Genomic DNA, 25,961 nt, shown 5'->3' with positions numbered 1-25,961 from the left:
ATATAAAACTAAGTATATCATAGCATCGTGTGTGTGTGTGTGTGTGTGTGTGTGTGTGTGTGTGTGTGTGTGTGTGTGTGTGTGTGTGTGTGTGTGTGTGTGTGTGTGTGTGTGTGTGTGTGTGTGTGTGTGTGTGTGTGTGTGTGTGTGTGAATGTGAATATGTGTGAATGGGAATCTGTACCAGTTCTGGAGCTTGAACTCAGAGCTGAGGTACTATCCTTGAGCTATTGATCAAGGCTAGTGCTCTACCACTTTGAACCATAGTGCCATTTCTAGTAGTTAAAATGGAGTTAAGAGTCTCATGGTCTTTCCTTCCCAGGTTGCCTTTGAACCACAGTCCTCAGATCTCAGGCTCCTGAGTTGGTAGGATTACAGGTGTGAGCCATTGACACTGGGTCATAGCATCTTTTTTAGAAAATAATTTTCAGTTTGGATTACAATCAAAGATATTCTATATATCTCTCACCAAATTGTTTTATCATTGGAGGTAGCCTTCTTCTTTGTTTTATATCTGACAGTGGAGATTGTTTTCATTTTTATGTTTTCTGGGAAAAATTGTTAGAGCTATGGAGAATAGGAGCTTTCGTTATTTATTATATAATTCATGATTTAATTCTCTCATTTAGGCTGTTACTTAATTTTCTGCTCTCAGTAAGTATAAAATCAAATGCCATTAAAATAGAATATTATTGCTTATATTTAATTATATATATAACATGTATATACATATATAGTTATGTACTTCATTTCAGCTAATTTTTATTATTGTTTTTTATTCTTCAGGAGATCTCTAATAATACTTAAGCACTGAAAATAAATATAAAAACCAAATGTATTTATCCTATATGTTCTGTTTCAAAATAAACCTGATTCTATCTAAGAATCTGATGAAAGAAATTATTAATTAAGCTGTTAAATAAGTTGGAAGTCCAGGAAAATAAGACTGGAAACAGATTTTTTTTCCTCTGGTGTCATTGTCTACTTGTATTACTATAACCAAATTCCTGAACAGACTTATTTCTCACAGTTCTGAAGGCTGGCTGTCTAAGATCAAAGGGCCACAGGTTTGGTGTCTGATGACAGTCCTGACTCTGCTTGCAGAATGGGTCTTGAATTTTGTATCCTCACATTGTGGGCAGGCATGAGTTTTCTCTGATACCCCTTATAAAGAAATTAATCACTCACGGATAAGCTTAGTCACTTGATCAATACATTGGCCAGGCTATTTGGAGAGCTGCCTTGTCTGTCTTCTCTGTAGCTAGAGCTATACTGAGTTTATTGTAGACACTGGTAAACATTTGTAGGATGGATGAATGAATGAATGAATGAAGATCTCGTTGTTTATAGAGATCTTGCTATTGGCCTCCGGCTGAAGTTGGGGGATTGGTTTAGAGTACTGCAACTCCTGAAAACTGGATCTGGTGATGCAGATGACAGTCTCCTGGAACAAGCCCACAACGCCATTGGAGACTACTTTGCTGACCGACAAAAGTGGTATGTAAAAGTCGCCAGAGCACTTCCTGAATTCATGCCTGCTTAGAATTGTAGCTAGTTGAATACTTGCCTTGGCAGTAGTGCTAGGGAAATAAAGATTCAGTTAGCTGTTCTAAGATTCAATTAGCTCCAAATTCAAGTGGAGAACAAGAAGTTGCAAGATGAGCATTGTAAATTTTTGGAGTTTACAGACAGCATTTAACTCCAGGTAGCTTTCTGTTGTCTGAGATCATAGTATTTAATACTAAGATGTTATGATATGACTGATTTATGAACGAAGTGAAAACCAGTTCATGTTTGCTTGTGTTATTATAGATTACTTTCAGGAATCATTGCATTTATTAAGTTTCCATTTTGATCGGTATGCTTATCTATATGTGGCAGTGTTTGGGAGTATAATATCTCCTGATGATAAGTAACGATGTTACCACTATAAAGAATTTTAGAATGCTACATGGTCTTTAAGTATTTTGCAGCTTAAATGTTTTGTAGGTACTGTGTAACTGAGATGAATGACCAAGGGAATAACACTTGTACCAACAGTTCTAATGAAGGAACATTTTGGTAGGAAGTTTGTGTTAGTCCTAGAAGTTTTCCTTGTTTTCTTCCCACAGGTTGAATGCTGTCCAGTATTATGTGCAAGGTCGGAACCAGGAACGCCTAGCGGAATGTTACTATATGTTAGAAGATTTGGAGGGATTAGAGAATCTTGCCAACTCACTTCCAGAAAACCACAAGTTGCTTCCAGTAGGTGTTATAATTGTTAGCTCTTGAAGTTTTTAGGTTATCTTATAAAATTTTAATGTGTAGTCAGGAAATATTCCTTGCAACAAGAATAATTGAAAAATCTTTCTGTTTATAGTTTCTTAGGTATAGAATGATGTTTTTATTTTCATTTTAAAACAATATATCAGTATTACAGAAACTTGAAAATGGAAGGGAAAATAGTCATCAGATTATCAATTTTTTCAGTTTCATAAAATTGCTTTTAAAACTTAGCTTTTAAAATCACTTTTAAAACATGGGCTACTTGGTGCCATGCCATATGTGTCTCCATGATTGTGTCCTGTCTCTTGTCTCCGGTCATCATGGTGTCCCAGTTCAGCTCTCCATGGGAGCTGAATTGATTTGTTGGTAGTTTTTTTGTTCTTTCTTCCCTCTCTTGTCTGTTTCCTAACCATGTTATGTATATTTGGAGGCTGCAGACCTTTGTAACAACGGGCGGCCTGCAGCTGGCTAACTGTATAATAAAGATTCCAATAGTTCATCTTCAAAAAAAACAACAACATGGAATGTTTGCAGACAAATGATATGTTAGCAGACATTTGCTTCAAAATATCTTGAAATGACTAGAAAATTTCAGCATCTAATGTTTTATCTTAACAATTATTTCATTAAAAAAATTAAGAGCAAAGTTCTTTTTCTTTTGAATGCTCTTTTCAGCTACCTTTAGTTATCGCATATTGTTAATGAGTTAGTAGTGTATTTGTTCGCCTAATATTTGAATCACTGAACTATACAATACATACGGAGTAAGCAGCTCTCTGTTATAGGATCTAGACTCACAGAAGCTGTGTTTTTGCTGGGTAACAGTTAATAGACAAATATAGAATTCTATAATTTGATTTTCTTTTTTTTTTTTTTTTTTTTGTCGGTCATGGGGCTTGAACTCCGGGCCTGGGCGCTGTCCCTCAGCTCTTCAGCTCAAGGCGAGCGCTCTACCACTTGAGCTACAGCGCCACTTCCGGTTTTCTGGTGGTTTATTGGAGATAGGAGTCTCACGGTCTATCCTGCCCAGGCTGGCTTTGAACCGCGATCCTCAGATCTCAGCCTCCTGAGTAGCTAGGATTACAGGCGTGAGCCACCAGCGCCCGGCTAATTTGATTTTCTTATTGTGAATTAAAACAGCTATCCCTGGGGCTGGGAATGTGGCTTAGTGGTAGAGTGCTTGCCTGGCATGCACAAAGCCCTGGGTTTGATTCTTCCGTACCACATAAACAGAAAAAGCCAGAAGTGTTGCTATGACTCAAGTGGTAGAGTGTTAGCCTTGAGCAAAAGAGGCTTAGGGACAGTGCCCAGGCCCTGAGTTCAAGCTCCAGGACTGGCAACAAACAAAACAAAACCCACAACCCTGTGATGGTGATTTCTTCTTTGTGTGAGCAGTACTTGGGTTGAACTCAGGACTTCATGGCTTTTTGTCTAGCTGGTGCTCTACCACTTGAACTGCATCTCCAGTTTCAGCTTTTTGCTGGTTAATTGGAGATTAGAATCTTGATGTTTTTGTCTTCCCAGGCTGGCTTTGAAACCTGATCCTCAGATCTCAGCCTCTGATTAGTTACAATTTTCTGATTAGCTAGAATTATACTGTGAGCCACCAGTCCACCAGTGCCCATCTGCATGTGTTTTCTTTTTCTTGCTTCCTTCCTTCCTTCCTTCCTTCCTTCCTTCCTTCCTTCCTTCCTTCCTTCCTTCCTTCCTTCCTTCCTTCCTTCCTTCCTTCCTTCCTTTCCCTTCTTTCTCTCTTCTCTTCCCTCCTTCTCTCTTTTATTCTCTCTCTGCTCTTGTTTGTATCTATTTCCAGTGGTTGCCCCATTCTTTTTCCCTATAATCATATATATTGTAAAGTGCTGACATTGTAAGAATAATACAGAATTACAGTTAATTGCCCCGTAGTAAATTAACTTTTAAAAACTAATTTTATTAGCAAATATTAAAAGTACAAGGGAGCTTCATTACAATAATGTCATATATACATGCAATATACTTTGAAAAAATCCACTTTCTATTTTCTTAATCCCCCATTTTACCTCAATCCTTTAATGTTTGGTGAGTTTCGTTAGGATATCATATCTCATTCTTTGATCCTCTTCACCCTCTAGTATTCTTTTTATTTGTCTCCTTCCCTTTCCACTGTTTTCTCGGCAGTCTCCACTTACTCTCACTGTGAATTTCTTTATAGAGGTTCTTTAGAGCATCTACGATTCCACTGAGCACACAAACAGTTCACTTAACCCTCTCTTGCCCCTTGATTGTTTTGGAGCTTGACATTTCTGTTCACCAGCTGGGAGAAGCTAGAATGGCAATGCCTCCAGGCTTGAGCCAGTGAGGTAATGGTTCTATAGAAGGAGAAGCTTTAGCATCTGTTCAGTTTTGTAGCCTCTGCTCCTCTTCTCTGTTTAAAAGAAAAAAGATCACTCTAACAATTTACTATTTTTTATATCTCCATGGAGTTTTGCTGAATTAAAATATAAATGGTTTTCTTAGACTGTAAAATCAGATACTTTTTGTGCTTACAGGAAATAGCAGAAATGTTTGAGAGAGTTGGAATGTGTGAACAAGCAGTGAATGCATTTCTGAAATGTAATCAACCAAAGTCAGCAGTGGATAGCTGTGTGCATCTCAACCAAGTAAGGGACTGAAACTCACCATATGGCTGTTGTTTTGGTGTTTCCAAACCTAAAACACGACTAAAGTCTTTCTGGGTGAAGTTTATAAGTGTTATGTAAGTAGTTGAGTGACTAAATGATATATTTTTTTCCTAGTGGAACAAAGCTGTTGAATTGGCTAAAAGTCATAATATGAAAGAAATTGGGTCCTTATTGGCTAGGTATGCCTCTCATTTACTGGAAAAGAATAAAACTCTTGATGCCATAGAACTCTATCGGAAAGCCAGTTACTTTTTCGATGCTGCTAAACTAATGTTTAAGGTAATGTAACAATCTTGGTATTTGGCTTATTCTAGTTAGATTTTTTTTTAATTTTAATTTTAATTTTTTGTGAACATACTGTACAGAGGGGTTACAATTACATGGGCAAGATAATGAGTACATTTCTTATCAAGCATTGCAGCCTCCTCCTCTGTTTACCCTTCACATCCCTTCCCAGCCTCCCCCCGCCCCCCCCCGATCCTCCCCCCCCCTCACCCCCCCCCCCCCCGCACCAAAGTTGTAAAGTTTGTTTTTGACATGACAACTTGTACTTCTCATAGTTGCATCGGGTCCACCTGTATCCTTAAACGACTTCTTTTTCCCCATCTCCTCTACAAATTATACCGACATCAAATATAGTGAAAGCAGGTATTATACTGTGGGGGAGGGACATACAAAGCTACAAAGAAATAATCTTATAAATGTGTTAGAAACAAATGCATGAAAGAAAAAAACATTTAAATACATATCTAAGGGTTCATTTTCCTAACATCACATTATCTGACCTTTTCTGCTTGACTCCTACATATACTAGATATTGCAAATAAGGGAAACCATGGGACCTATGTTTCTTTGGGCTTGGCTTACTTCACTTAATATAATTTTTTCCAAGCCTTTCCATTTCCTAACAAATGGGGAAATGTCATTCTTTCTGATGGAGGCATGGAATTCTGTTGTGTATATATACCACATTTTCTTGATCCATTCATAGTTAGATTTTTTTTTTTGGTCTAGAATGTTATTGCAGTCCTGAGGATTGAGCATGCTAGATAAGCTCTCTGTCACTGAGCTATACCTTTAGTCCCCTCAAAAATTTAAACATGGTACTGAATACATTTTCCTTATCTTGGAGACAAAATACTTGTTACAGCAAACCCATCTTTTTTTTTTTTTTTTTTCTTTTTGGTTGGTTGTGGGGCTTGAACTCTGGGCTTGGGCGCTGTCTCTCCACTCTTCAGCTCAAGGTGAGCACTCTACCGCTTGAGCCACAGTACCACTTCCAGTTTTTCTAGTGGTTTATTGGAGACAAGAGTCTCACGGACTTCCCTGTCTGGGCAGGCTTTGAACCGTGATCCTCAGATCTTAGTCTCCTGAGTAGCTAGGATTACAGGCATGAGCCACTGGCCCGAGGCTAATCTATTTTTTTATTATGACTTTAATTATGTGTATTATTTATCACCTACTACTACCAAGGCTATTTGCTGACACCAGCAACTTCCCAATACCTAAACATTTTGTATTTGGTACTGAAGTTAACAATAAAGTGAAGAATTCATTGGGACTGTCAAGAACCCATTATCTTAACAAGAAATTAAATCCTATTGATGATAGAGTTATTTGCTTATTTATTTATTATTAAGTAGCTGTACAAAGGCGTTATAATTCCGTAAGTCAGGTTATGAGTATAAATGCTTCTTGGTCAATGTTACCCCTTCTTTCATTTCAATGATAGTTTTAAGTCCTTATAAATGTACAACATTTTAAACTTTATATGTTGCAAAATGTCTTATTTGGAATGAATATTAACTGGTAATCCATGCAGATTTTGCATTTCGTTTGTTTAATAAAAAGTAGTAAACACTCCCTCAAAACCATCTAAATAAGTTTAAACTTCTGAAGGATGAGTTATGTTAATGCCACACTATCTTTGTGTATTTGGAACTTTATTTCTAAATCTGTGTGTTACAGAAAATATTACTTATTCCATCATCCCTTTCTTCACCTTGACTCAGTTACTAATATCAGATGCTATTTTATTTTTAAGATTGCCAACAGTTTTAACTCCAGGCCTAAAAACTAAGGAAAGAACTAACCTTCTGCAAGTAGTAAGGAAAAGAAAATGGCTTTTAAAACATTAGACCCAATAGTAGTGTTTCTACACCATCCTAACTGAGCTTCCTCCTTTATTAGAGAATCAAATTTCAGCTGATTTTGGAAAAGATGGTAGTTTTACAACTGTCTTTCCCAATCTTGAACTGTTTCAAGGTTGCAGATGACGAGGCAAAGAAAAGGACTAAACCGCTGCGTGTTAAGAAGCTCTATGTACTATCAGCCTTACTCATAGAGCAGTACCATGAACAAATGAAAAATGCCCAACGGGGGAAAGTTCAAGGAAAGAATTCACAGGTGAGTCAGGCAGAGCATGAAGTGATTAAGACAGGGAGATGGAGTACACCTCTTAATGGACATGTCTATGTTTATTTCTTTCCCACACGCGGAAAAGGCATGGTGTAGTTAAGACATTTCTGTAGAAATATAGAATGGTTTTTCTGTAAGACTAGTGTTAGTTTTATGTTATTTTTGATAAAATTTTTACTTGCTTAGTAAATCCCCCTTTCTGATCAGAGAATTAAAAATCTTCTTAGAGGATCTGGGAAGGTGGCTCAGTGGTAGAGTGTTTGCCTTGCATGCATTGAAGCCCTGGGTTTGATTCCTCAGCACCACATAAGCAGAAAAAGCCAGAAGTGGTGCTGTGGTTCAAGTGGTAGAGCGCTAGTCTTGAGCTGAAGTGCTGAGGGACAGTGTCCAGGCCCAGAGTTCAGGCCCCATGACTGACAAAACAAAAAACAAAACAAAACAAAAAGCCAAAAAACAAAAAACCTTAGATTATGGGTTTTTTTTTTTTTTTTTTTTTTTTTTTACCAGTCCTGGGACTTGAACTCTGGGCCTTGGTGCTGTCCTTGGGCTTCTTTTGTTCAAGGCTAGCACTCTACCACTTGAGCTGTTGCACCGTTTCCAGTTTTTTCTGTGATTAACTGAAGATATGAGTCTCAAAAGACCTTCCTACCTAGTGAATATGTGTATCTTTAAACATATATTATGAATGAATCTCACTAAATTAAATGAACTCCATTTAATTATAAGTTGGATCAATTGTTTTAAAATTTGATCATACTGGCTTAAGATAATATGAATTTTAATAGAAAAATCAAGTCTGTAATAAGAACATTATGATAAAATGCACTCAAATTTAGGCATGTTGATGTAGCACTAATTCAGATCTTGCTATCGTTGTAAGTCCTTGCTGTGTGGGGCTGACTGTGTATGTGTGTGTGCGCGCCACGCGTGTGCACACATACACACATACTGACAACAAGTTGGCTTTTCTCCTAGGCCACTTCTGCTTTGGCAGGCTTGATGGAAGAGGAAGCCCAGTCCACAACCAGTCGTTTTACAGATAATGCATGGCGAGGGGCGGAGGCTTACCACTTCTTTATCCTTGCTCAGAGGCAGCTCTATGAGGGATATGTTGATACTGCCTTGAAGACAGGTGGGCTTGTCACCTAATGTGCGTTGTATGGAGGGCCTGCTTCCTCCATTTGTCTCAATTAATTTCAGTAACATTTTCCCCTATGGACTTATTTTCAACTATTCAAAGTTATAATATATACTTTGCTTATGAAAACAAGATAGCTAAGCAAACTATATAGTATAATTACAAACTATATGTAAACTATATATAATTCGTTGCTATATAATTAAAATTATAAATAGTATACTTATGTAGTCCCTTTTTGAAAGTTTTCTTTTCTCATACATAGAAAGCAGTACAAATTCACAGATATTAAATATTTGAGAAATGAAAAAGGGTAGCATTTGTACTCTCTCACCTTAGGTTAAATATTTAATAGTCCAGTTTCTGCTGTTTTGGAGATCTGAATTGCCATGTTCAGGCTCATGACTATGTCTCTATCTATATAATAGTTTTATAAACTTTATAATACTGGGAAGTATAACAGAGTCTACTGTTATGTACTTTTTTTTTTTTTTGCTTCCACTTAAATTGCAGGTTTTATTTCTCCAATCCCAGCAATAGCACAGAAGCCTGATCATATCCCTCCCCAATTGGTTTCTAGTAGGCTAAGATTATGGGGACCTTTGTCAAAGCAAGTGATACTAAGGGCTCCCAAATTTCAGGTACAAATGTGCCTGTTGAGCAGATGGAAGTAAACAGCACACTGGCCCCAATGCTTCATCAGTTTGACTTTGCATTGCAGTCTGCATCCTTGAAACCAACAGTCTGGAGTGGGGAGTCATTCTGAGGGAGTTAAGTTGAAACTGCTTCCTATTAGCTCACCCTTTCAACATTAAACCAAGAGACCAAGAGAGAATGGTTCCAACATGTCATTACATGTATTTCTTCTTATTCAGTCTAAGCTGAGAATGCCATGTAAATGGATCACTGTGAAATGCAGGAATTTAATTTTTCTCCAATCAAAATAACAAACCAGTATGATCTCACTGCTATTAACTTTTGAAGGTTTACAGAAGTTAAAGTATTTTTGTTTCTATGTATGAAGGTTAAAAATCATTTTTTTCATAAATACAAGAGCAACCAATTTCACCATTGAGTAAAAGTAAAACTGGGATTTTTTTTTAAAATTAGTACAAAGTGAAACCTAGTTGTAGGTTGCTTTGCTGACACCATGACAAACCAAAGTGTAGGGTTGGGTCTGGTTTTGTTTCAGTTTTCTTTTCAGTATCCAATGTTCATGGATTAAGTTCTGGAAAGGTTCCAATTGTAAGGTAGGCATCTGTTTGGATTCCATCATGGGTATGCTCCTTGGGTTGGATGCTGGAGGGTGAAGCACCTTTTGCCAGACCCATGTCTACTACCTAGTAGTCATCATTCATTGTCTCCTCCTTGGTATTCCATGCCCTGGAAATCTACTCAGTACCGCAAAATACCTCCAATTCCACCAAATCCTTTCCCAAACTGGGATCCTTTTTGTGATTTATCTGTGACAATTTCTAATGTAGCTACAATTTTTTTTATAGTTGTTAGCCAACCATTCCAAGAGGGGCATGCTCTCAATCAGCTCATGTTCTGGTCCTGTCTCTGTCTGTGAAATGAGATTTATCCTTCTCTTGTTCTGGTGTTAAGTAGAGAATTTTCTCCTCTCTTATGTACTTTTATTATTATTATTTTTAAAATTGTTTCAATTTATTATGAAAATCTAAAGAAGACAGTCTAATGCAGAGTGATAGCATAATACTATATAAGGAGTATATTTTGGGCATGACAAAAAATGTTCTGGATCTTGCTATGTCATATGAAAAGGTGAGCAAATTTGTCAGCTGCACACTTAAGGTTGTTATATTTTATTGGATACATCTGTATATAATGCAACCTGTATATAAATTATACCACACAAAAGTTGATTTTTTGTAAAAATCAATTTTATTCAGGATGGATTTTCAAATTTCATTATTTGCCAGGCACCTAGCTACTCAGGAGGCTGAGATCTGAGGATCACAGTTCAAAGCCAGCCTGGGCAGGAAAGTCCATGAGACCCTTATCTCCAGTTAACTACCAGAAAACTGGAAGTGGCACTGTTGCTCAAGTGGTAGAGTACTCACCTTGAGCTGAAGAGCTGAGGGACAGTGCCCAGGCCAGATTTCAAGCCCTACAACCAACAAAAAAAAAAAAAGAAAAGAAAAGAAAAGAAAAGAAAAAAAGAAAATTTTCCTTCCTCTGCCTAGAGATTTTAAGGCAAAGATCAATGAAACATGTGATGATGATTTTTATTTTCTTGTTTGATTCTTTTAGGATAATGCTTTCAGTATTTTACCACTGAGGATATAATATAATTTCAACAAGGACATAAGGTCTTATTCTTGCTTGAGGCAGGTCTTATGTACTTTAAAAAAGAATAATGTGGGAGCTGGGAAGGTGGCTCAGTGGTAGAGAGCTTGCCTTGCATGCATGAGGCCCTGGGTTCAATTCCTCAGCACCACATAAGAAAAAAGAAAAAAGCTGGAAGTGGCGCTGTGGCTCAAGTGGTAGAGCGCTAGCTTTGAGGTGAAGAGCTGAGGGACAGCTCCCAGGCCCAGAGTTCAGGCCCCACGACTGGACCCCCCCCCCCAAAAAAAAATAATGTGTTAAATTTTTTAATAAAAAGGATCTTTCCTTATAAATTTTGGCCAAAACAGAAAAATATGAAGAAAAAATAAAATAATCTAATAATTTGTATAAAATAATTTTACAGGATGTATTGTCTTTCTTCCTTGGCAAACATAAATCTGTATGAATTTTAAAGCTATATAATATTCCTTGGTGTTTATGTGTTATAATTTATAGATTATTTGCATATGATACTTACATCTAGATTTCTTCTGGATTGACAATATGATAGTTTAGATAATCACCTATAAAGAGCACAATTGTGAGCTATGTGAACGATGAATACATTACTGTTCTTTGAGCTTGGCCATGACAGCCATGTAAACCCCTTTATAGCCCACCCCACCCTCTGTCCATCACAATGGACGGACACTATGCCTTCATCCATGGTATCTCAGGTCATCACTAAGAGCACAGTACCTTCTATCCAGATAGGTTACTAGTCTAAATGATAATGGATGTTTTTAAACAATCCGTACATAGAGAAATTATGCTATTTTTGAATACTTACGTATTTCTGTAAGGGTAAATTTTTGTTTCTTCTTATTTTATAAGAGCTCTTCAGAGATTATGTATAGCAACCCTCTCTCATATATGTTGATTCTCCCTAGCATTTATAAGTCATTATCACAGAAATATCTAAATGAAATGGAGCAAAAGAATATGTCAAACGTTTTCTGTGCATAGTTATGTGCATTATTTGGTGATTGCTATTTTCACAGGACCTGGAGATCATGTGTCCACTTCCTCCCATGTATGCTCCTCCTCTTCGTCTCTCACTGTTTTATTTCCTTAGGTTCCTTAGTTTCAACTAGAATACCTGAACAGAGATCCTTTTCAGAGCATGTCCACTGATCTCCAATGTCAATTGCCTCCCTTTTCCCTAGCTCTTCACCTGAGAGACTATGAGGATATCATCCCTGCAGTGGAGATTTACTCACTGTTAGCGCTCTGTGCCTGTGCCTGTAGAGCTTTTGGCACCTGTTCGAAAGCTTTTATTAAACTTGAATCTTTAGACAGTCTCACTGCAGAACAGAAACAGCAGTATGAAGACCTTGCTCTAGAAATCTTTACCAAACATATTCCAAAAGATAACAGAAAATCTGAATTGAACAGCATTCTGGAAGGGTAAGCTAATTATCATTAATAGCTGAATTTACTTCAGTAGAAGCTTAGATTTCTTTATGTAAATATGTACTATAACTAAAGCACTAACATTTGCACTAATTTTCTTAATATTATAGTGTTTAATCTTTCAAATGAATTGATGATTTTTTATTACAAGAATAATTTTTGGTAAAAATCTTTTTGGAATAAAAATGTTTTACTTGAGGTTTACTTTGAATTTTTTCTTGAACTTATAAGTATATTAAATAAGGGTAGATAAATTGGAAATATTAGAATATAATTAATTACTTTTCCCTTTGATTTCATAGTGGCGAAGGTAAACTCCCAACATGCATTGCCACAGGAAGCCCAATCATTGAATATCAGTTCTGGATGTGTAAAGTCTGCAAACACTACGTTCTTGCTCAGGAAATAACTAACTACAGCTTCTGTCCCTTATGCCATAGTCCAGTGGATTAAAGATGAACTATATGTAATTGCAAAATATATGTTGCTTTACCTGTGTCTCTAATAATGTTGATTTCCATGAGTTTTATATGAAAATCAGTGCCATCATTTTACACAAAATACATTTTGTGTATTTTTATACAGAATATAAAGAACAATTTTTGCACAAAAATACAACTGTGCAATGGATGTGAACTTTATTTGATCTATCAGTTAATTATTTATGTACATTGGCTACCATGGAAATATTACAAATAAATATTTTTTATCACGATGTCAAGGAAGTAAGTGAGGGTGGAGGAGGCATGGGAGTGGGACTTTGAATTTAGAGAGAATGAAGCAACTAACATGTGAAGTGAGCTCCATTTTATCTAAGAACTGGTTTTCCTATGTGTTATTTTCAGAAGTGAGAAAGCTTGGGCTCTGCTTATGAAATAAGTTTCTATAGAAAGAACCATTTTATTACAGTGCTGCTTGAAACATTGTAACAATGCATCCTTCATTAATAAAGTGTCTTGCTCTGTGTGTGTGATTCTTGATGGGTACCTATTTTGATTTATTACTAATTTAGAAGAGGAAAAATACATTCAATAATGGATAGTTTCTTACCTCTTTATATAGCTAATGTTTTCTGTGAACTCACATGCTCCCATTTGTGGCAAAAGACTTAAGACTTTAAAGGTATGCTTAAATTTGGCTGATACTCAATGAGGCGATAAAAGTATGCTACACTGCTATTGTAATTTATAATACTTAGGTTAATTCACTTCCCTCTGTGTCATATTTAATTATCTATCTATCTATCTATCTATCTATCTATCTATCTATCTATCTATCTATCTATCTATCTATCTATCTATCTATCTATCTATAATGCCTGTTGCAGAGAATAATGAGCTAGAAGAGGCTTAGAGCATAGGGGCATTTAGGAGTTTATGTGCTTGAATGAAAGAAAACTGGTCTCTGAAGTCTGTGCGCATGTCTGGTGGGAAATGACCGGGCTACAATGGTCCCAATACATTGCTGAGCAAGCTGTCTGCGGCAGAAAGGCCTCCAAATCAAGCAAGGATGTGTGTGCATTTTTTTTGGTCGGTCATTGGGCTTGAACTCTGGGCCTGGGCGCTGTCCCTGTGCTCTTCAGCTCAAGGCCAGCGCTCTACCACTTGAGCCACTACGACAGTTCCGGTTTTCTGAGTGCTTTCTTGGAGATAGAGTCTCACGGACTTTGCTGCCTGGGCTGGCTTTGAACCTTGATCCTCAGATCTCAGCCTCCTGAGTAGCTAGGATTACAGGCGAGAGCTACTGATGCTTAAAATTTTTTTTTTTATAGCCTTTAAATGATTAATTTCTGTTGGTGTGTATGTGTGTGTGTATGTATGAATGCATTACACTTCGGTGGCAGTAAGCTTTCCTTTGTAAAATGAGAAGGAACAACACGTAACTCAAGCCTTATGGACGGGTCCTCATGGAAATATTCTGAGACAGTTTTCTTTTGTCTTTTTTGCGGACGGCAATGCGCTGACATCGTTGGGGAGTCAACAGAACTGGGGGGCCGCGAGAACTAAAACTGGGGCTGCGGCTCCGGAGGCCGGAAGCGGGTACTCGGCGCAGTAGTCTTGAAACCTGGCACAGCGGCGGATTCCGACGGAGGCCCGGCGCGGCGCGGCCCTCGGGACGCGGTCCTCTGGTGACCCGGAAGCAGTGTTGGGGTACCGGAAGGACTGCACCGTGACCGAGCCAGCTCCTCGCACCGCGGGTAGGAAGCCACTTCGACCCTTCGACCCCCTGCCGCTCCGGCTCTTCCGGGAAGCCACGCGGAAGGAGGAGGGAAGGAGGAAAGCACGGATCGCTTCTTGTCTCGCGAGAACACGGGTGCCTTCCGTGAGTGCAGAGGGCTCCTAATTAGCCAATCCCAGAGTGCGGAAGTGGGCCTGTGGCGCCTCCCTTCATCGCCCCAAAGTCAATTCCCCTCCCATACTGCCAGTCAGGCGCTCGACCGTGATGGCTGGCCGGCCGGGGCACGAAGCCCAAACTGCCCTCGCCCTAGCCCAGGCCCACTTCGACAAGGGCGAGTTCGCCGAGGCCGAAGCGCTGTACTCTGCCTACATCCTCCAGTGCGCGCGCTCGGCCCCGGCGGCCGGCGAGTGTGGCGGGAGGTAAGTATCGCGAGACGTGGTTCCGCGGGCCGGGCCGGGGAGGGGCCGAGCCTGGAGGGGCAGGGCCGAGCCGGGAAGGGCGGGGTCGGGCGGGGCGGGCCGAGCCGAGCCGAGCCGAGCCGAGCCGAGCCGAGGTGAGCCGGGTCGAGCCGAGCCGGGCCGAGCTGAGCCGAGCCGAGCCGAGCCGAGCCGAGCCGGGCCGAGCCGGGCCGGGCCGAGCCGAGCCGAGCCGGGCCGAGCCGAGCCGGGCCGAGCCTAGCCGAGCCGAGCCGAGCCGGGCCGAGCCGAGCCGAGCCGAGCTGAGCTGAGCTATCGGAGGTCTCTGGTGCTGGCTTTCTCAGGCTTAGGGACCATATGTGGAGCCCAAGGGCCTGGGATAAAAGAGGAAAAAAGAAGGAATGCTGTAGTGTAGCGGTGACCTGGGAACGCGCGTCCGGCTGGCAGAAAGGGACCATGCCATGTGGGTATAGACAGTTTATTGAAACATCATACGCCTATGTACAGCAAGGGGGCCTAGAGATAAGTCCGTGGTCACGGACAGTCACAGGACAGTCACAGGACAGAAAGTTTTCGGGGACTGCAGACAGTAAAAGCTAACCTTTAATCAACCTTTGTTGTCAACAAAGGTGGAGCAGTTCCCTGAGATCAAAGATAATAAAGAGAAAGCAAGGTGCAGCTGGGCTCCATTAAGGACCCTTGAGGCGCTGTTCTACGGAACTGTCTGGAGGAGCAGGGGGGGCACTTTCCCCATGTCCTCCACCGAGGTCGTGGCCGGGCATCTAGACCTTGGTCCCGATAGGGAAGGGCTTCCTCCTTCCAGGCTGGAGGCTGCAGCTGCGTGGCCCGGCCTTGGCCAGGGTTATGGAGGAGCGTTCTCCTCGTGGTCCAGCGAACATAAACCTCACACAGCACACGAATCCTCAGGCGGGGTCACGCGAGCCTGTGTCTCCCACACTCCAGGACAGTGCTTTCCAAATTACAACCAGTGAGTTATAAAATCGCCTTACTCGATGGGGACCAGCATTTTTAATGGAAAGGAATGGAGCAGGATAGAAAACATGAAAAGCAAAGTCTTCATTAGTTTGGAGAGCGAGGAACTGATGAGTCAAAGCAGTAAAAGGAGTGGCAACCGTCGCCCAAGAACCAGCCCTCAAAGTCGCATAGATTGTAATTCAGTTCAGGACACGGGGGCACGCGGGACCGCGCGCGCGCCACCGCGATGACACCTCTCGGAGCCTGGGCTCCACCGGGCCCGGCCCGGGCGCGGGCCTCGCCCGGCTCCCAAGAACGCAGTGCCTTTGGGGGTGGCGGGCACGGCGGGCTGGAGGACCGAGGCCGCAGGCGGACTTGGAAGCTTGCCAGCATTCTAGGCCTCGGAGCCTGCCCATCGGGGCCTGGGGTGACCTCCCTGCCCCACTGGGGAGACCTCACCCCGCGACAAGGACACTCGAAGGCCCTAATGGTCCTGGCAGGTGCGCCCGCGGGGAAACCGTAAAATGGCGAGCGCTGGTGCCCACCGGAAGCCCCGAGGATCTCCTGGCCGCTTGCAGGCCTGTGCGTATCGTCCGAAAAAGCTGCTCCCAACTTCCCCAACCTTTAAAAGACGCCCTTAGTCCAGCTGGGCATTCCAGAAGAGGTTGCCAACGTAGGATAAAGCAGAGATAGAAAGTCACGCTTGTCAATTCCCTTTTGTTTGTGAAGACCACAGAAATGTCTTCTGGAAGTGACTTGAATGGCGATGTTAGGCCACCTCCAGACGAGATCGCCAGAGCGACACTCCGCGTTTGTCCCGTGGATGAAGGACGTGGAACAAGACCCGTGGGAGGAAAGAAGAGGGGACCGGCGAAGGCGGTTTCCAGGGACAGCCATTGATCTGTATGCATCTTTGGCTCTTTTTGTTTTGGAGGAGAGGTCTGGGAAGACGGGCCAGAGACAGGCCTTAGGCGCTGCTACTTCAACCACAGCAAGGGCTTTGGCCACTTGCCCCCCCCCCCTTTTTTTTTGCTTACGGCTGGTGCTTTACCACTTGAGTCACAGCCCCACTTCTGGCATTTTGCTGGTTAATTGGAGATAAGAGTATTATGGACTTTTCTGCCCTGGCTGGCTTCAAACCACGACCTTTGGATCACAGCCTCTGGAGTAGGATTATAAATGTGAGCCTCCAGGGCCTGGCCTTCATCTTGTTTGTGTGGTTTTTTTTAAATTAAAAAATTGTTGCAAAGAACATTTTAAGTATGCCGAAAATAGTATAAGACTTTAGGTATTCATCACTTGGCTTAATTATGGTTCCCCTACCCAGACCTCAGATTCCTGTAGGGATGCTTCAGAATGCTTTCTTAGAAGTTAAGAATTCTTTAAAAGGCCTGACTACAGTATCATTAGTGTCACAGAATTGTTTAACATCAAATATCCAAACCCTGTTAGAACTTTTCTGATCTGTCAATAAAAGTGCTTTGTTATCATTTGGTCAGTTGATTGACCAATAAAAGTGCTTTGTTACCTGTTCAGTTGATTTTTGGATTACATTCTCTTTGGTTTCTGGGTTTTTTGGTTGATCATGAGGCTTGAACTCAGGGCCTGAGTATTGTACCTGAACTTTTTTGCTAAAAGTTGGTGCTCTATCACTTTGAGCCACAGTTCCACTTATCTGCTCAGTTGATTTTTTTAGCAGTTGATTCAACTCAGGATGCACATCTGGTCCCTATTTAGAGTCAAATCCCCCCCCCCCCCCAATGTCCCTTGTAGCTTATAGTTAACAGATTCCCATGTTTTAGAGTTTCCATATTTAGGATTTAAAAAATGTGTCTTTTGAGTGTCATCTGCCTACTGTATTGCTCGTAAATTAAATTTTGATCCAATTTAGATTCAACATTATGGCAAGACTACAGGTGGCCCCCCAGTATGTCATATCAGTTGTTTCCTTTTTTACAGTATTTGTAGCCTCTCCTGATAATACTGCTTGTCCAAAGCATCTTTGTATTTTATGCATAGATGTGTAGCATTTCTTGTTACTTCCCATTTTGCCCGCTGATGGTGTGGAGTGGAGCAGAGTGAGAAAAGAAAGGGCCTAGAGAAGTTGCTTCCGTGATTTTTGACAGGAAGGTTTTTATTTTGTGTGGGGACTGGGACTTAGGACCTCACGCTCTTGCTCAGAGCTGGCAATGCACCACCTTGAGATACTCTTCCAGCTAAAATATTTTTATTTATTTATTTATTTATTTTTGGTGGTCAGTTGTGGGCTTGAACTCAGGGCCTGGGTGCTGTCCCCAAGATTTTTATTGATAATATAAGCTTATTTTTGTATGAGGTTTAACTAACTACTGAAGTCTGGATTCTTACCCTGTTAGACTTATGTGGAATTTGAAACATTAAATTGCTTTCTTAATTCAATGATACATCAGAATGATAGTTAATCAAAGGTCTAGACAGGAGCTATGATGGTGCCATCATCCCTTTCTCCTTGCCTCCCTCCAAAGAAAATTAGTAACTAGAGGAAACTTGGTTTTCTATCCTATTTCAAGTTCTAAGAATAGACTTACCTTGTGAGTTTAAAAATGTACTCAAAAGCAGCCTAAGAGCTCAACTATCCATAGCAATTTCTGCCCTTTATAGGCTTAGAGGAGCTTACTGAGCCTGCACCTTTGCTTTCTCTGCCACAGTGCAGGGAACTTTTCTCAGCCTCGGTTTCTCATCTGTAGAATGAGTCATCAGTTTCCTTCAGTTCTTGGAACTCATGGATTGAACTGAATCCTATCAATTTATTTTTCCCCCTAAATCATTTTTTGAACGATTCTCCTGAATAATTTCAAAACAAGGCAGTACTTGCAATCATTGAATGGCTCTTACTCTGGACAGTTTATCATATTTTCTTTTTAATATCCAAAGGTGCGATTTTAGCTGTAATCTAATTTTCACATATTTTGTCTTGGCCAAAGCTAGTAAATGCTAAAAATTCACATTTGGGTTAGGTAACCTGGTTAAACTCCAGTACAAGAAATACTATGTTTACAGAAATCTTAATATTCCAAAAATAACTAGCTTTAACTGTCAGCTTATTTCAAAAAAAAAAATTGTGGAGAACAAAATTACTGCATGAAATGTAGGCTTTTAAGAGTTTGTTGGAATGAGATCTAATTTTGAATCTAACGTTCTATCATCCTCTGAGAATATAAAAATTTATAGCAAAGCCTCCAAGGCTCAAATATAGCGACTAAAATTTTACTGAAGTCCCAAAGCTACATTTTTCTTCAGACTATACTGGGCACAGTTCAGTGATGTCCTAGTAGAGAGATGACAGGCGTGCGCCCTCTTCTGGTGGCATCCAGAAGTATCCTGGAAGCTGACAGGACAGAACATTCCTAAATTGGAGCAGTTCCTCTGAGCAAATTTAGATGATTACTTCTGCAGGCAGCAGTAGTCACAGTCCTTGTCTAAGCTCTCAAGAATCCGGATGTTAAGGGAAGTAGTCACCTGTTTTCCAAGAAATCTACTTTCACTATGGAGTCCAACAAAGAAAAGAGATAAACGATGCAACTTCTCTGGTTTAGGTGTGAGAATCTCACTGCAATTGAAGAAAGGAACAGCATGTTCCCCTACTCAAAGTCGAGTTCTCCCTGTAGGAGAGTTGCCTCATACCAGGATGCCTTGGGGCAGTAAAGGGGAAGAGGGCTGTGACTCGGGGATGCTCAGAGCTGCTGAGCATCCAGACCCCATCCCGTAGTGTCTGCTCACTTTCAGAGCTTGTCAGCCTCCAGATCCGGTACTGTTGGGACCTCAGAAGTGGGCTGGAGCCCAGTCTCCTCGCAGGAAGCCAACCTGGTCTTGGCTGGGGATAAAGGAGAGTTCCAGCCAGGGCAGGAAGGAGGGCACCTCTGGGCCAGAGATCATGCCTTAATCACCAATGTGTTGGCTGAATTTTCACCTGTGGTTAAGTTGCATTGATTTATCAGAAAATGACATCAATTCTCATTGTTTTAAGGTCACTTCACAATTTGAGAGTCAAATTGATACTTCACTTTTTGACACCTGCTTAGCACACTTGAACTCTTGATTGCCTTTCCTTCCTTCTCAGAAGCATCTGATCTATCTTCTCTGCCTTGCTGCTGTGTGCTTAGACTACGTGGAACGATCCCGTTAGTATTGTCTTCAGCAAACCATGCTGCTAGTGAACAGGGGCTTTGAACACGGAAACTCATGCTTTTCATACTAACACTGTACTGTAACTCCACAAAAGAAGATAACAAGGTTAAACACAAATTCATTTCAGTTCCCTATTTATCTGCTCATTTTTTTTCCAGCTTGTTTTTCACAGCATATTATAAGCTATGAAGTTTGACAGTGCCCAGAAGAGAATGAAAGTGGAAATGAGAGGAATTTGGTAATGCAGTGTTTTTAATGTGAACTTTTATGTTTAAAGCAAATGCAGCCCTGAGGATTTGGCTACTGCATATAACAACAGGGGGCAAATCAAGTACTTCAGGGTTGATTTTTATGAAGCCATGGATGACTACACAGCTGCCATAGGAGTCCAACCCAATTTTGAAGTTCCGTATTACAACAGAGGGTTGATACTCTATCGGCTGGGTAAGAAGTTTTTTTTCTGGATTTAATGTTTTGCCCCCCTTCCTACCAACTATTCTGTTTTTTTTCCCCAAAACTATCAACAGCTGTAAAAACAAATGTGGTAATCACCAAAATTTAAAGTTATGTGAAATTTAGGTTTAGAGCTTAGAACAAAGGAAGCATACCTGAGCGTATTTTAGGGCTTTTGTCAGGCATTATAGATCACAGCGGAGCGCTGGGGTGGGAATTGGACCTGGGCACGGGAGTGGGGGTGACCCTATTACTTGTGTCTGTGTGTTTCCAACTGCAGAATGAGGATAATGCTGACAGGAACCTGTGACACTTTTCCGAGCAAACGTCTTTGGAGACACAGGAGACAATAGCGAGTGAAGTTTTGTATCACTGAATTAAAAGAGACTGTGGATGCTATTCCTTATTAAAATGAAAATAAAATCCAGCTATTTCTCAATTGAACTAAAACTGTGTAAAAACAAGTGATACATTTTTGTTGAAATTTTATGATGCTACTCTATTAAATTGTATAAAGAAATCCATAGCTAATTTTATTTTCTTAATTTTTTTTGGCTGTGCTGGGGATGAAACCCAGAGTCCTACCTATGCTGTACAGTTGCTTTGCCACACCCTGGTCTTCCACTAAACTTAGATATAGTTGTTCTGAAGCACAAAGGAAATTACCTCGATGTGCACATCTCTGTATCATCATTGAAAGGAAAAAGCTTCCTTTGATAGAAGTGGTTGAAAATCTAAAAGTATGAGTATTTAAACTTTGTTGTGAGTAATAAATAGGATACTCAGGGTTTTTCTTTTTCTTTTTCTTTTTTTCCCTGGTTCTGGCACAGGATATTTCGATGATGCTTTGGAAGATTTTAAGAAGGTATTAGACTTAAATCCTGGATTTCAAGATGCTGCTTTGAGCTTAAAACAGACTATCTTAGATAAAGAAGACAAACAAAGAAGAAATATGGAACATAATTATTAAAATTTTTAACTTAATTGAGATGTTAACTCATGGTCCAATATATACAGATGATTGGCTCAAATTTAAAGTAAGTATTGAGCTATTTTGATTTATATTTAAGATAAAGGAATCCACAAACTAGAATTACGGTTAAATAATATATTTAAGGTTGCTAATTTCAGGTTGAGAAATTATGTCAGATAGGTCTGCTTTTTATAAAGTATAAATAAATCATTAATGTATAAATATTTGTGGGGGGAGGATGGAAAGTGGAAACAAAGGAGGAGGCTACAATGCTTGATAAGAAATGTACTCATTATCTTGCCCATGTAATTGTAACCCCTCTGTACAGTATTTTCACAATAAAAAAGTATAAATATATGTTGTTACAGTAAAATACTTTAAGCAATGTGTGATATTTTCTTCAGTAAAACTTTTTCATTTTTCTTTTTATTTCCAGCTTAAAATTTTTTTCATCTAAAGTTTAAAGTAATACAATCAATACCTATAAATTCTTTATCAGTTAGCATTATGACATATTTGCTTTTTATTTGTATTTAAACCTGAAACATTGTTGAACCATTTGAGAATAAAATACAGATATTACAATACTTCCCCCCTAAGTATTTCAGCCCACATCTTTCAAAAATAGATACCTTTCTTTTAAAAAAAAATATTTTCTTGTAAAGATGCTATACAGATAGGTTACAGTTACATGAGCAAGGTAATGAGTACACTTCTTTTTTTTTTTCTTGTTTTTGTGACTTCTTTTTCTTTGTATGTTTTTTATTGTAAAATTGCTGCACAGAGGGGTTACAGTTACATGAGCAAGGTAATGAGTACATTTCCTATTGAGCATTGTTGCCTATGATTTCATTTCTTGTCGGGCATTGGTACGCCCTCCTTAGACACCTTCCTTTGTAGCCACAATACCATTAAAACTTTAAATAAAATTAGCAACTCTATAATATTGTCCATATCCAGTCCATATTCAAATTTTCCAATTATTTCCAGAATGTGTAGGTTTTACTTTCTGAGTCTGTATAGAAAGCCAGGTTTTGTTGAGTTGTGTTGTTGTGACATTTACTCACAGTACTTCTTTTCAGAGTTTCATGTAGTTGGGTTAAAGACATAGTACTCAGACTTAAGAATAAACATGTTGGGGCTGGGAAGGTGGCTCAGTGGTAGAGCGCTTGCCTTGCATGCATGAGGCCCTGGGTTCGATTCCCCAGCACCACATAAGCAAAAAGAAAAAAAGCCGGAAGTGGTGCTGTGGATCAAGTGCTAGCCTTGAGCTGAAGAGCTGAGGGACAGTACCCAGGCTGAGAGTTCAGGCCCCACGACAAGACCCCAAAAAAAGAAAAAAAAAAAGAATAAACACATGTCTTATAGGAAAAGAGTTTGAAAGAAAGAATTTAACCCACAGTTGATTTTCTTTAGAAAGAATTGATACAATAAGTTAAGATTTAAATATTGATCATAGTTTTCTATCTCTGGGTAATGATAGTAATTATTGCCACAGTCAGCGATTCCTAGCTATTTACTGTAAGCCGAGCACTGTTTAGATGCTTTATAATGGGGTTGTGGGGAAGAGGTGCGGAATGGATAAAAACATATAAATGGGAAACTTAAACTTTGTATTATTTGGTTGCTGCCAGCAAATGATGGAGTTTTGAGAGTTTTAAGAACTGGGAAGAACATGGAGAGAAAGCAGCCAAAGCCAGCATGTCCCATCTACGGTTTAAAATTTTTATAGTTGTGGTTTGGCTTTCAAAGTTACAGACCCTCATCTTCAGCTCTCCCAAGCTAGTTTATGACTGCCTTGGGAAGGCTATTGTGGGGCAGAAAGTACACCCTTTGGGGGAGAGGAAAAACCGTGCTTGCCTGGTATCTCCAGAGGAGGTACCCAGGCCTCAGCTGCAGTCACCATTACGCTCAGCTGGTCCTTTGAGTAAAAGTGGTCTCTGGAAGTAAGTAAAGCATGTGACCCGCTTGTAGTTCACATATCACACCTGAAAAACCAGCCAGAATGTGAGCTTGTTGTAGGTAAAGGAATATAAAGAGGAAACTAAGTTCAGTGGCTAGAAACCCAAAGTCCCTTATGTTTCTAGAATAATCTACATTTTTCAATATGATTTATCTGTTTGTTGGATATATCTTTGAAAAAGAATTTATAAAGGTGTATGGAAACAAAAATCCCCCCCCCCTTTTTTTTGGTCAGTTGTAGGGCCTAAATTTGACCTGGGCACTGTCCCTCAGCTCTTCAGCTCAAGGCTAGTGTTTTACCACTTGAGCCACAGTGCCACTTGCAGTTTTTTCTGCTTATGTGGTACTGAGGAATCGAACCCAGGGTCTCATGCATGCAAGGCAAGCACTCTACCACTAAGCTACCTTCCCAGCCCACAAAAATCCCTTTTAATAAAGCTTTTTTTTTTTTTAAAAGCAATGTTTAAAACTCCTTCTGTTCAGAGAATTAACTACTTAAATAATATTTAAACAACTTTATTTTCTTTTGGCTCATCATCTTTTAGCTGTGGCTGGCATCAGATATAATACGAAAATAAACCTTGTTGAAATTTTTTATTTGACTTACTGGTTTTGTTATTCAAAATTTTTTCATTCCTCAGGAAAAAAATCATCAACATATGCTGATGAGGGGGTTGCCCAGGCACTAATTTTGCTCTTGTTACTAGAGATAGCTAAGGAACAATGCATTTGCTCCATTTATCTTCTTCAAGCAGTACACATTCAGAGTCGAAGTTTCTTGGCTAACCAATACCCTTGATATTTGCCTTCAAGATATTCTTTTATGTTCCTTATTGTTCTTCTTGCCTGCATTTCAGTTTTTGTTGTTTTCTTTTTACTACAAAACTACCCAAGCTGTATTGTCTTCGCATTTTATTTTCCTCTGTAAAAACAAAACAGAAAAGAGTTTTAATTTGTAACGAGTTGTCTCATACCAAGTACAGTAAAATGGAATGAATGGACTGAAGTTACTTTTTGAGTTTAGAAAGTTACTCTAAACTCAGAAGCGTGGGGCTGTTTGTCTTTCTTTTGAAACCCTACAACTGAATGAGGCCCACAGACTGAGCTTGTGGTAGCAAACTACAGTACAGTTGGTAGAAAAGCAAACTCAATTTACAAGTTACAGTCATTATCTAATAGCTCCTCTCTGTATATTTCCTGGTTTTCTGGCTCTCTGGCACCTCTACTCGAAGCAGCGTTAGCCTTCTGCCATTTTACAGGTCATGGATCTTTCTCCACGGCATCATGTATCTTACCTGCCACTTAGTGGATGTCATTTACCATTTACACCTCACAATCCCCACAGATAGATACTCACACAGAAAAGTCAATTTAGCCATGAAAACAAGTGTCTCTAATGACCATTTGAAAGCAAGTCTGGGAAATGGAGGTGTGGTTCAAGTGGTCCTTGGGCAAAAAAGCCAAGCAGAAGTGCGAGGCCCTGAGTTCAAGCCCCAGTACTGGCAACAGCAACAAAATAAATAAGTGAAGGAAGCAGTTGGCTGTTACAGTATGAATGGGTACAGTATGAGTGGATTAAAAGAACAGATTTATTGAGATATGATTCATTCGTTTGAAGTATATAATTAAATGCTTTAACACAATTTTACAAAATTCATTTAGCATGCTTTGGAGCCTTATAGTCATCTTGCATGCAAAGAGTAGTTTAAAAAATTCAAACCCAGAAAAGCACCTTGGGTCAGATTAAAGGCTACAAGCATGTTACTCGCACATGCAAAGGAACATTGAAGATGCCACCTCTTCTGGCTTTGTCCAACTCTGCAGTCTTGTTATGATAGTCTCTGGCTAGAACCATGTGCTGAGGCAAGGTGAGGATGTATCTGTGTGTAAGTATGGTGTGGATTTATTGGGGGTGTCTGGGCGAACAGAACGTGCTGCAGAAACCTTCTTGACAAACACATGACGTGACTTCTCTAGCCTGGTAAGAAGCAGACCGAACAGTTACTATTGCGAGCTAAGTGTGTAATTTTGTCTATACAAATTAAGATTTTAGCACTTTCTGTATTTCTGATAGTAAATTAGGGGAATGGGATTCCAGTTAAAGATGGCATTTGGCTAGAGAGACAGAGGTAGATGGGGAGTTTTGCTATAATTCCAAGACTTGACAGAAAGAAAAGGATTGTAAATACAATTTAATTTTTTTTGTCTTTTGGAAAAGCAAAGTAGCTAGTAAAGAATCAGTTCATGCTTTAAAGAATTGTAACAAGGTAAAAACGCAAACTTAGGAAGCAAAAAGCAAATGATTTAAAAAAATCCTAAAAGGAGGTTAAAAAAAACTAATTAGAAATTATGGCCTGGAAGTATTGGTATAACAGTAAAATCAGAGTACAGTTGTATTTCCCCAGGCTTGTTTGCCAGCACGTAATCATGCATACAGCAATGATATAAAGATGGACTTTAACATTTTTTTTTCACAGAAGCTGAGGCTGAGAAATTCAGTAACATGCCCAAAATTAGGTCCAAAATCCATGTAAGTATTTGAAACTGCACTTAGCATCAATTGATTTTTTGTTGCTGCTGCTGGACTGGCATTAG

General features: G+C 39.8%; 2 protein-coding genes across 3 annotated transcripts in view; both read left to right on the top strand.

The window, feature by feature from the left end:
- Wdr35 (WD repeat domain 35) overlaps window positions 1–13,208 on the top strand; it is a 56,171-nt gene extending 42,963 nt beyond the window's left edge. For both annotated transcript variants that reach the window (XM_070025047.1, XM_070025046.1), the window contains 8 exons: window positions 1,350–1,496; window positions 2,111–2,243; window positions 4,793–4,903; window positions 5,039–5,203; window positions 7,190–7,330; window positions 8,318–8,474; window positions 11,996–12,236; window positions 12,545–13,208. In XM_070025047.1, the coding sequence (XP_069881148.1) occupies window positions 1,350–1,496; window positions 2,111–2,243; window positions 4,793–4,903; window positions 5,039–5,203; window positions 7,190–7,330; window positions 8,318–8,474; window positions 11,996–12,236; window positions 12,545–12,695 (1,246 nt within the window). In that variant the 3' untranslated portion in view covers window positions 12,696–13,208. The remainder of the gene's footprint in view (window positions 1–1,349; window positions 1,497–2,110; window positions 2,244–4,792; window positions 4,904–5,038; window positions 5,204–7,189; window positions 7,331–8,317; window positions 8,475–11,995; window positions 12,237–12,544) is intronic.
- Window positions 13,209–14,393: 1,185 nt separating this feature from the next.
- On the top strand, window positions 14,394–23,620 carry Ttc32 (tetratricopeptide repeat domain 32). Its single transcript, XM_070025045.1, has 4 exons — window positions 14,394–14,564; window positions 14,668–14,839; window positions 20,256–20,422; window positions 21,262–23,620. Exons 2-4 carry the CDS (start codon window positions 14,685–14,687, stop codon window positions 21,399–21,401), a joined length of 462 nt encoding a protein of 153 aa, XP_069881146.1. The 5' UTR covers window positions 14,394–14,564; window positions 14,668–14,684; the 3' UTR covers window positions 21,402–23,620.
- The last annotated feature ends 2,341 nt before the right edge of the window (window positions 23,621–25,961 follow it).

The sequence above is a fragment of the Dipodomys merriami genome, unplaced genomic scaffold (assembly GCF_024711535.1).
Source record: "Dipodomys merriami isolate MVZ:Mamm:240054 unplaced genomic scaffold, mDipMer1.0.p SCAF_17, whole genome shotgun sequence".
Lineage (NCBI taxonomy): Eukaryota > Metazoa > Chordata > Mammalia > Rodentia > Heteromyidae > Dipodomys > Dipodomys merriami.
This window is presented reverse-complemented; position numbering and strand designations above follow the sequence as displayed.